We start from the raw sequence: 12259 nt of genomic DNA, 5'->3' as shown, positions 1-12259 counted from the left end.
ACTGTTGAAAGAACAAGCGAGATGGACATTGATCAGAGAAACGACACTTGCGTTTGTCTCACATCATGTTTAGTCCCAGTCTGCCAGTCCGGGTGACCTGCTCTGTGCATGCTCTACTTTCAGTCTTCGCCATGGGTCGGTGGTGCCCTCCATGAAGAGTGTGCTCCACTAGAGCTCATGCGCATGACAATGTCAGGACACTACACGATACACAGTGCTCACTCAGCCTCACTCACAAAATTTAATTTTAGCTTAGGGATCACTTGGACTCAGACTCACCAAGATCGAACCCAGCCTGGCTTCATCATCATCATCATCAGCCTATTTTATGTACACTGCAGGACGAAGGCCTCTCCCTGCGATCTCCAATTACCCCTGTCCTACGTCAATCGATTCCAACTAGCACCCCCAAATTTCCTAATTTCGTCACACCACCTAGCCTTCTGCCGTACTCTACCACGCTTCCCTTCTCTTGGCTTACTCAGGCTCAACCTCATTATAAAGAAGGTCAGGCCAGGCTCACTGTGGCTCAGACTTGTAAAAATCAGGCACTACCAAACTTGCCCAGACACAGACTCACTAGTATCTGGCTCAAGCAGCTCACTCAGGCTCACAGGCCTATACTCATTTGGGCTCACTCATATTCATAGAAACACCAACTCACTCACACTCACGAAATCACAGGCTCAGACTCACTCATGCAGATGCAAAAGCTCATAGAACACTCACTTAGACTCATCATCTCATGCTAAAAGTATTAGCTCTATTAAAAGTCAAAACCTATAGATAATGGCATCACAATTGCGTGCGTGCGTGCGTGCGTGTGCGTGTGTGTGTGTGTGTGTGTGTGTATGTGTGTGTGTGTGACACTGATGACAGTGGCACACACTGTTAATGACTGTAAAGTCCAAATGTATCTCTACTGGTGTAGCAAACAGTGTTTGTGCACTGAAATATCTACACAATTTATTGTGTCACCTAGCATGTTAAACACCTGAAAAATTTTATATAAAGGGCATAAGTCCTTTGTTCACCTCAGAACGACAGACCCCACTGATGTATACACTATATCCAATTCATTCAGGACCATATATACCCAGCCTTGCATGTTGTAGTCTTATGAAATCAAGAACGATTGGAATCATATTCAACTTAGATTTACTTGAACTCACTCAAACTCACACGGGCTTCAATTGAATGGTACTAGCTTAGACTTGTACTCACACCGACTTCTCTCCTCAATTCACTCAGGCTGCGGGCTCACCTTGACTCACTCAGGTTTGGAATCCTGCCCGCCCAGGCTCACTTCAACGTGCTCAGACTCACAACCACTCAAACCCACTGGAGTTCACTTAGACTTCCACTTATGGGTGGCTCTAAATCTGAGAGAGTGAGCGAGTTGGCCGTCGGAAGTGAGTTTGCCAAGTTAGACCTAGAAAATTTGAAAGAGTGTGCATGCATGCCCAAGCTTGCTCACATAAGTAATTTGTGGTCAAAAACGCAGGTTGGTGAAAAGGCTCGTAAGTCAATCCATCATGCAGAATAGAGCGATGTACGAGTCTGAGTGAGCTACATCAAATCCAAGTGAGCAAGCAAATGGGTATGAGTCTCGGTATGAGCAAGCCCAAATGAGACTTAAAGGGGAAGTCTGACTGTGAGTGAGTTGAAGTGAGTCTGAGCAGGTACAAGTCTGTCTGAGCAAGTCCAAGTGAATTCAAGTGAACCTGACTCTATTTACAAGTGGAGTCCTCTGGAACAAGCAAAATTCCAAGTGGTAACATGTGAATAAAGGACTGGTGTAGTAAAGGGACACTAAAGAGAAAAGTTACTTCACCTGTATTAAAAATTACCTCTCTACAATATAAAAAAGTCACTCTTTTCATGAGATGAAGTTTGGTAAGCCAGAAAAGATGCAAAAGTGAAAGACGGGCAGCGACGATGCCTCGAAGTTCTCGAACCGGCTCACAATGGCATCACAAATTTTGATGGCATCTGCTAGACCTTGTTAATTGCTTATAGGTAAAAATGAATTACATTGTGTTCTAAAGAAGTCAAAATATTGAACATGGCAAGTTTCTGGAACTTTTATCGAGCCAACATGGGCCAAATACAAAATATATATATATATATACTTTGAAATCCATGACATCACACTGACGTATAAGCGCTGGGTTTTGGCACAAAATGAGAAAAATGGAACTTCGAAGTTCATTTTCTCTTTAATAATCAACCTATTAAAGTGATAAAAACGAAAAATATATTCTATTATCGTGAAAATAGCGAAAAATATATCCTATATTATCGTGAAAATAACGAAAAATATATTTCTCAAAGAATAATTGTCAGTCTAAACTGATTTAGTGTTGCTCTTTGGTGTCCCTTTAAATAAATTTTTGCAGATGTAAAGAGACAGGTTAGGTGAAAAATTCTGCAGAAACATTGCTGTGAAAAACAGTTAACCACACTAGTTAACAGCGCCTATATCTCTTTCTCTACTAACCTCTTCACTCGCTCTCTATTTCACACACACTCATGCACATGCGTAAATCTGTTTTACCTGCAGCAGAACACCAATGCAACTTGTTCATTATGACACCATTACACATGCTATATTATACTACCATTATACTACTATATACATACTGATTCTCAATCAAAATATCTTTATTGCAAGCTGGATATTCTGAGTATGGGTGTATAATGAGCCTTCAAATCTGAAACAAGCCCAGGTGAGTCCATGGATCCATTAGTCTGAGTAAGTCTGAGTCCATCATTCTCCAATTTTGTGTGACTCCATGATTTCATGAGTCACGTAGAGTCTGAGCTCTTGATTCTGTGGTCCCTAGTGAACCCAATTGAGTATGACTGTATGCAAAATCTCATGCACCTGAGTAAGCCTGCTTATAAGATTTTTACGAGTGTGTGTCCAAGTGTATTTGGCATCTTCTGATTTTGTTTAATCTCAATCTGAGTGAGTTGAGTTGGGTTCCACTTCTGAAATTTTGCATCAAAGTTAGCCTGGCTGAATATTAATTTGGTGAGTCTTAGTGAGCCCGAAGATAAAAATATATCTAGTGAGGTGAGTGTGAGTGAGCTATTATTTTGCCAACTTATAGTCTAAAAACGATTGGCAAATGGTTGGTATCTATGGGCTGCTGCGACCTTGGTACCACTCATGCTAGGTCTACTTTTTGACAAAACTTGGCTGAGATGTTTGCAGCTTCATGCTCTTCCTGCAGATTGTGCTTACTCGTTAAGCTCACGGAGTGGCCCTAGGTCCCTTAATTCCTTCCCCCAGTGCAGGGTAGCAAACCAAAATCTCTTCAGGTTAGCCTCCCTGCCTCTCCCACTCCATTTGTATCTCTCTCTCTGTCTCTTTCTCTCTCTCTCTCAGGGTCCCTTAAAGTTTATGCCACTAACAAACTTCTCTTCAACTGATTAATCCAGCAAGCAATATTGTGCTGTCAGTCCTTGGATTCTTTTTTTTTTTTCTTTCTTTCTTTCTTTCTTTTTTCTTTCCCAGTAGCTTGCCTTCAGCATACTAAATGTTGGGTTACAGATACACAAACAGATTTGTTTTGTGCAAGTAGTCCAATAGGAAACTGGTATTTTTTTCAAGCACATCTTTGGGAATTGCTTGAGAAAAATACCAGTTGTTTCAGTGACCTCTCTCTCTAACCACTAAAGATAAAAGATTCAAGACAAGACAACAATTATTACTGGCTAAGATTGATAGCAGTGGCAGATATTTAAAAAAAACAATGTCATAACTGATTAATCATTGAAGTAACTAATCAACTATCAACATATTAATTAATTAGACATGTGCCGCAATTGCAGAAATGAACCCAATCATCACCCAAGATGTGATTTAGTAGGAATCCTTAGATTACACCCAGTTTGAAAATATCCATCAACAAAATGTGTTGCAATATACATTAATATTCTGTATTCATATGCATATGAAATGCTTACTTGGGAAATAAGGGATACGCCTATGCATTAGGTGCATGTTTGTAGATGGATATGTCAAAACTCGTGCTAATCTCTGGGTTCCTAGTAAGTCTACATGCCTTAAGCACATCTTGGCTTTATTCTGCAATTAAAATGTGTGTACTAAGATGCTTAGTTACAAAGTCAATTAGCAATATTTTAAATGCACATAACACTGTATTATTACTTGTTGACTTATACAGTAACCACATACACACTGTGTATCTATTTAACCTAAAAATCTATTTTAATGGAAACATATTTTTTTAAACAAGGATTTAAGCGATGTGATGATGCCTCCTTCCATATTCATTCTTTCAACATGGCAGACACTAGATGGTCGAAAAGCCGTCCCAGTTCATTCACTACTTAACTAAGACTGGCCAATTGATTCCTAATTACTGGTTTTAACACCAAAGTTGCCATGGTAGTATTGGAGGAGGATGCCACAGGAGACAAAAGCAATTTACTTGGTCTTAAACATGCCATCCATTGTTGGGATATTCATCGACAAATATTCGCCCTTTTTTGCTCCGATACTGAAACTAGGAATGCAAACAGCGCTGGAAGCACCACCCACATTATTCACGACACTTTCATGATGTAATGCAGTTCGCTGCGAGGACCTGCTGAGGCATCCAATTCGTTGTCACACATTTGTACTGCAGGCGACGGTAGGTTGCTGAGAAAGTTTCTTCGCAAGATAAGATAACAGGCGTGCACAGGTGGTCAACCCGTTGACGTAAAGACGCCAAATGAGGTGGGAAGTATCGCATGGGTCGTTCTTTCTGTGTGTTTCGTGCACTTAGTTTCAGTACCAAAGTGAAAAAAGGTGAACTTCTGCCGACAAATATTTCAACAACAGATACCTCCATTGCAGCTTTGGCATTAAAACCAGTAATTAAGAATTTAATTAACAAACCTTAGTTAATTAGTGAACTGACTGTGAAGGTTTTTTGACCATCTAGTGTCTGCTGTGCTGAAAGAACAAAAAGTGAAGAAAGCATCATCGTGTAGGCTAAACCCCGTTTTTTTTTTCTCTCTTAAAATCTGTTTCGATTATAATAGGTCACGTGGTATATTTAAGTTGTGATAAGTTATGTATACAACAAAATTCTGATAAATGATAAAACATGAGGCAAACTCACAGCGCCAGCACCTCCTCCAATGGTTTCATAATAGCCAAGAGTATCATCTCCAAACGTTATGTTGTTCATGCAACCCTGAAGACAAATGGAAAAACATGTTTTGTGATGCACACAAGCGCCTAATGTAAAGTCACTGAACAGAATTGCCGACTTTGAGCTTAATGACAAATTGTGGTATCACCATAAAATTTGCCAAAATTTGTGGCATAAAACAACAGCAATGTAGAAACTTAAATAAATATACTTTGTAGCTGCTTACTCATTTTAAATGTATCTTTCCAGTTTTAAGCAATATTTCCTTTATAGTCATACTTCACTGTAAAAGTATGTAAATAAACTGTCTGTTTACATACTGTTCCTTCTGATCGATGTAACACAACATTCCATAACTCCTTTAATTTCAGAAAACGGAACATAAGTTTGCGTAAGTTAACTTGCCTGCTCAGAAATTCAGCTAACCTTACTGCTTATACCACTGTGAGGTGGAAAATTGTGTTTCTGGTCCTATGTGCACAATAAACTCAAAACGGGAGAGTCGCAGTGGCAGATTATGATGCCAGTGTCCCTGGGTTCTTGTGTCTCTAACTTCGGGGACAACTTATTGCAATACAACTGCATCAAAAGCTATGAGAGTGGAAGCTGTACGACAATCCCAGCTATTCTCAGCATGTTGATGGTTGGTTTTGATCTCAGGCTTATTGCTAATCTTTTTCTACTGAATTTGGGTGAGGACAAATATATTTAGAAGCACATGAAAAAATTGACAAGGATCATTTAGTCAATATTAAAACTTCAAAATATTTAAGAATGCTATTATTTACAGTATGAAAAACTAACACTCGTGAGTTGCTGATACTCTTGTGGTTGCAGTACCAAAAGCAAACAGTTGACAGAACTGATACTGAGCGGAGGCTCCCAAACTGTTCAACTTATCATAGAATTTAGATTAATAGAGTTTATCAGGCCATATGATGCAATTACATTCAGTTGTAGCAATGTTCATGAAAAGCACAGCCTTTGCTTCAACTTTCCATTTTCTTCCAAACTGAATGACATGTCATCAATCCCATAGAGCACAAATTTTTGAAACAGTCCACTTGGCATTTAATCAAAAGTACTGCCGCAAACCCTGCTGAAATCATGGGATTGTGGCACTGAAATATTTTTATCTTGGCTATTAATGAGCCGATCTGAAAAATTTTTCAGAGGACACATAACAACTTGCAGCGTATGACCAAAATTTGCTATGGGGCCTGGTGAGGGGCCCTTTAAAAACGTATCCTCAGTGATGGCACCCCTGTATGAGCTTCTCCGCACAAATGTCAAATGGCGCTGGGGCCGCCCACAGCAGGCAGCCTTTGACGAGGTAAAGACGAGGCTCAAGGAAGCTGACTGGCTAGCTCACTTTGATGGTGACAAGCCACTAATTCTCGAGTGCGATGCACCACCAGTCGGAATCAGCGCGATGGTGTCACACAATGTGGGCTAGGGAGTATTATGCCCGTTGGCTTCCGCTCCCACATAATCACCCAAGTGGAGCGTAACTATTCACAGTTAGAGCAGGTGAATCACATTGGTGGTTGGTGTGCTCACATTTCATGCTTATTTGGAAAACTCGGCTCAGCAGAGTTTTCATCTTGATAACAGACCGCAAACCACTCGTGGGCCTCTTCCATCCCGACAAGCCTGTCCCTGCCGTGGCTGCGGGTTGGATCCAGCGCTGGGCCCTGCTCTTAGCGCCTTCAGCTACAACATCCAGCACAAGGATGGCAAGGCCAACGTTCCAACCAATGCACTCAGGCGGATTCCAGTAACCACATCGACACTCCCCAGTGAATCTGAAGATTGCAACGGTTGTGAGTACGTCCTTCTCACGGACAGCCTCAACGATGGGGTGATTTCAGCCAAACAGCTAGCGGCCTTGATTTCAAAGGGCAGAGATTTAAGCGAGGTGCGAAAATGGGTACAGGAAGGTTGGCCGTGGCACATGGCGAGACAAGACGAGCCTTTAAAAGTATTCTTTAACAGAAGAGACGTGTTGATTGTTAGTCACGGACTCTTATACTGTGGCCATCGGGTGGTGATGCCCATCGAGGCAAGAACAGCGATGCTACATGTGTTGCACGACATGCATCAAGGAATCGGGCCAATGAAAGCACTAGCCCGCTCACTGTTTTGGTCCCCGCGGATTGATGCTGACATAGAGCGGCTCGTAAAATGTTGTCACGTTTGCGTGCAAGCAGCTCCTATGCGGCCTAGACAGGATGAGATGCCCTGACTGGAAACGGGTCGGCATTGGTCGAGGGTGCACATAGATTTCGCCGGTCCTGTTGAAGGGTGCATGTTGCTGATATTGGTAGATGCTCATACTAAGTGGATTGAAGTTGTGCCCAGGAAAAGCACCACAGCATGCTCAACCATCGAGGCCTTGCACACCACATTCAGCACATTTGGCATACCGGAAACCATCATGTCAGATAACAGTCCTCAGTTCACGGGGAAAGAGTTTGCTGACTTCCTGCGGCTGAATAACATCATACACTTGTGCACCGCATTGTATCACCCGAAGTCAAATGGATTGGCGGAACGGGCTGTGCAAACCGTAAAGCAGGGATTGAAGAAAAACCGGCAAGGGTCATTACAAACCCGTTTGGCAAGGATCCCGCATAGTTACCAAAGGACCACGTTGGCCTCCGGAGAAACATCTGCAATGCGGCTGTTGGGGTGCCAGCCGTGTTCTAGATTAGACAACGCTGTGGTACCTCTTGCTCTGGTTGAACATAACCCCTGCTATAGTCATATGCACGGCTTCTTGCAGACAGGCGATCCAGTGTGGGTACGTAACTTTGAACAAGGAGAGCCCTGGACGCCGGCCACGATCCGGGAAACACAAGGCGCCCGGATAGCAATGGCAGACGGCGCTGCGGGGGAGATCATGTGCCGTCACTTGGACCAAGTCAAGGTGCTACTTCTGGACAGCTCATTGGACAATTCACCAGTCCAGTGTTCCATCAATATCCGGTCGAAAAGCACCATGGGCCGTCCAAAACCAGAGGACCCAGCTGCAGCAGGTTCGCCTGCACCTACACGCCTACTGCCCCTAGATGCCACTCCACTTCTGAGGAGGTCCACTCGGATCCAAAGGCCTCCCCAGCGGTTCTCCCCTTAGAGAGGGAGGGGGAGAAGATTGTTCTGATGCCAGCGCGCATGCTGCGTGCGGCGGCTATCACGGAATATCTGGTGGCTACCACTTTCCCCTCACCATGTTCCCTTCCCCATACCCTGCGATCTGGAGGCATAAAAACAACGCCCCAAGACAATAAAGCCGGCTTTTTCCTTGTTGGCATTGGCAAGTGCTGACATCTGGTCACTTCAATCACCAATAACAGACCGCACAGGTCGCGCATGCGCTACCACACACTGGGCAGTACGGTGACAACAGCAGCAGTGCCACTGACAATGGCAAAAGCATGTCTCAGGAGTGTCTACGTACAGTTAAACCTCAATATAACAAAAATCAATAGAACAAAATTCTCAATATAACAAGGTACCTAACTTTTCATAACCTCTTGCCCATAGAACACCATGTATTTAGAACCTCAATATGACGAAGTGTGTTTCTATGCGATTTCAATATAACAAAATTTCACTGCCGCCGCAAAGGAATGCCAAGATAATAAATGAAATTTCTGCGGATGCAGATGGTCAAATGATTGATTTAGAAGCGGCTGCTTGCAAATGCACCTCTAAAAGTGCATGCCGCGCGACAAGAGCGACTGCCAAAGTGAAGCCGCATCATGATGACGTATAAAGTCCAAGTGCGATAAGATCCTATCGCGCCCCGCGCACTGTGTGCTTTAAGTGCAAGTGAGATGGTTTAAGACAAGAGAGATGGTGGTTTCACGAGTGCTGCCTACCCGCGCGAGCAAAGGGAAAGAGGGGGAGGGGCATGAGCAAGGAGGTGGAATGGGGGAGGAGGTGGCGGTGTGGGGGTTAAGTTGGCGTGCAGGTCGATTTCTGGTGCGCGTCCTGGCTGTAGCCATGCACAGCTGTAAGCGCAGCCGAGCGCATATGCAGCCGTGTACCCTGATTTAGAAGTAATCTGCACCCTCTGCAAAGACTGGGCGTGCCGAGACAACGTGGCACTATGTAAGCTGTCTTCCAGCGCATTTAGTATTGGACGTTGCGTAATCTCTAGTTTCGGTAACTAGTTGGAGCGAGAGGCAGACGAAGCATTCGCTCCCTGCTGCTGGCACTTTTCCTGATAGCGTCGTCCCAGTGTGGGTGATGCTATCATCCACAGAAGTGGAGTGCACGCGAAAGCATGGCTAGGCTTTGCTTAATTTGTACCGCCGATGTGAAGATATCGTTGACGTACGTGACGTGAAACAGTTTCATTCGCCACTGACTCCCAAATATATCGAAATGAATTGTTTTCTCATTCAAGTTCGTTTTTTTCGATTGCCCCGATAATTCGGAAAATTCTGTGGCCCCTTTCAGTGCAAGAAAAATCGATCGGCGACAGTACTTATTTGCATAAAAGATTGAACTTCAATACAATGAAATTTTGATAAACCGAAGCAAATTGCCTATTTTACCGACTTCGTTATATCAAGGTTTAGCTGTACTTCCGCTTCTTTTGTTTGTTTCCATGTCGTGTAGTCACGTACACAGAGAACAAAACTGTCATTTTCTACCATGTTTCAGCACCGCAGTCATGCTCTTTCACCATCTCACTCCTGCCCCTGTGCTCGTGATTATGGCCCTGACTTATACCGCTAATCAGGTGTTTAGCGGCAAACAGCAATTATACAATTGCTAAATTGCTGAAACAAAGCTTTCACTCAAATAAAGTGCATCTAACAGAAGTGTCACAAGAAGTAAATTGAACAGGAGTGCAGCAGGCAGAGCTGCAGCTTGTTGACAACACTATCGAACGTAAGAGGAAAAGCTGTCTGTATCCACTGATTTCTGTGCTCAAAAAGCCAGTAGAGCAGCTGAGAGACATAGCAGGCCTAGTCTTCATCTCAGAAAATGCATATGTTTCAGAAAGCAAGTGAGCACTGGAGCGATCATGTTAGAGTCACAAAAGAAAAGACACTGGCCAGCATGGTCATGCCATCAGGGGCACGCCACATGCATCTCACCACCAGTGTGTGAGGGGCTTTCAGCTCCTTTCATTTAGATGTCCTGTCCATACCAACAATGTCTATACTACAAAGACAAAAATGCATGGCCTTGTGTAAAGCTTTGTGCTTTTTTTCACCCTACTGATTGTCTGGACAGTGAGTTTTCTTATTAACAAGGCACAAAGGTATTGGAAAAGTTTGGTGCTTCCAGAAATTGTCTGTAATCCAAGTGGTCCATAATAATGAGGCACAACTGAACATTTTTGTGGCAAAATTTGCTAACGGAATCTGACACAATAATATTTTCAAATGTTTAACAGCAACAAAGTGGCACACTTTTAACATTGATTATAGTAACCTTCATGACTGTGATAATTAGATGCGGTTGATCTGTAGTTCTGTTCTCAATCTAAGGTGAAATTGACTAACATAACAAGCAACACACAAAATAAATGACGAGAAAAGGAAGGCTGAACTTGCCTGCGATGCAGCACATGTGTTGAAGGCATGAAAGACAACATCTACAACTCTTTGTGAAGTCAGCACATTGCCTCCAACAACTGCTGCATCTGCAGAAGGGTTGAGCAGTGAATTCCGGGGCAGCACTACTTTTACAGGTGCCAGGCAACCCTGCACAATGAAATTGTGGTTAATGTACTTCTGAAGAAAAATAACGCAGTGATTGAATAGCATCAAGCACTTGAGAGGTGATGTACAAAGGTAAAGGCTCTCAATCTAAGCCTTGTTAAAGAATACCCCCCCCCCCCCCCCACCTCCCCCTTCCCAACCAGCCTTACAATTGAAATCTCCATGATAAATGACAAACCAAAAACTCTTATACACAGCTAAAGCTGAGAACATCACAAGTTCCACTAGCTCAGTATTCGAAATGTAGAAATTGCAGTAATTTAATGCTCTTACTGAATTTCAGAGATTATTAAAGCTGATAAAATTCCAAATAATTTAACTATTTTCACAGCAATTATACAATTACTAAATTTCTTCAATTAGCAAAATACTGTGTCGTGTTTCTATAGAATGTGCTGAAGTTGCTTTACAATTTTTCCACGACTGTCAAAATTTCTGCGGGCAATGAATGAGAACTAAGAAGACTGTTTCACTATCAGCTTTAAATGAGCGCTAGGAGCCAGATAACTAGCAAGATAAACTGTATTTTCCAGACTACAAGTTGCGGTTTTTTTTCTAAAATTTTCGGCGGTGCGTTTTATACAACAGTGCGACTTATATGTGCATAAAAATGTGCACGCTGGAGCAACCATTATGAGCATTTCTTTAGTTCACAAGTACAATAAGAAACCATGCGCAGCAACATTCTGAAAGAAATCGAATCTTTTATTAACAGAGCAGTGACAGTGGCGACATGTTAGTTCCTTAGGCTCACCATGTAGGCAGCATCGTGGCAGCCAGCGTGACTTCCCTGATCTTGTTTATAAATATTTAGTGCCCAAAATGGGTAAGTATGGCATTTTGCGATGTGTATACAAGCTTGCATAATCACGTTTCATCATGTCGACTGAGTTAAGGTAGCTGCGTCTTATACACCAGTGCAACTTATACACCAATTTTTTTCTTATAAACTCAGATAAAGTGAGGAGTGTGACTTATAGTCCGAGATACGGCACTAATATTTCACCTATTCAACTAAAAATACAAATTAACCTTTAATTAAAACCCCCATGTAGCCACCAACAATGTGAATTCTGTAGCTTTCTAGGAGAAAGAGAGAGAGACAACATTTATTAAAATAAAAGGAAATCTCAGGGTCCTTTGACAGGTCCTGGACGTGGGTGGAGTGCAGGACCCCATGAGGCACAGCCACCCAGCAGGCTCAAGCTGGTCGCATGAGTTGATGCTAGACAGTGAGGCTTCCGACTATTGTGTGGTGAGGTGTGGGATTGTAGGATTGGCACTCACGAGCTGGTACGCCCAAGCAGCATGGTAGAGCATAGCCGGAGCATTGCAATCTCG

At 42.9% G+C, this 12259-nt stretch overlaps 1 protein-coding gene across 1 annotated transcript in view; it reads right to left on the bottom strand.

The window, feature by feature from the left end:
- Nucleotides 1–12259, bottom strand: part of LOC126545854 (5-oxoprolinase) — a 160841-nt gene that overhangs the window by 19428 nt on the left and 129154 nt on the right. Inside the window, exons 27-28 of the mRNA XM_050193858.3 lie at nucleotides 10751–10900; nucleotides 5142–5216 (exon numbers count right to left, since the gene is read on the bottom strand). Of these exons, the coding sequence (XP_050049815.2) occupies nucleotides 5142–5216; nucleotides 10751–10900 (225 nt within the window). The remainder of the gene's footprint in view (nucleotides 1–5141; nucleotides 5217–10750; nucleotides 10901–12259) is intronic.

Source organism: Dermacentor andersoni, chromosome 1, assembly GCF_023375885.2.
Source record: "Dermacentor andersoni chromosome 1, qqDerAnde1_hic_scaffold, whole genome shotgun sequence".
Taxonomy (NCBI): Eukaryota; Metazoa; Arthropoda; class Arachnida; order Ixodida; family Ixodidae; genus Dermacentor; species Dermacentor andersoni.
The sequence above is the reverse complement of the archived record's forward strand: the minus strand, read 5'-3'. Positions and strand labels throughout refer to the sequence as shown.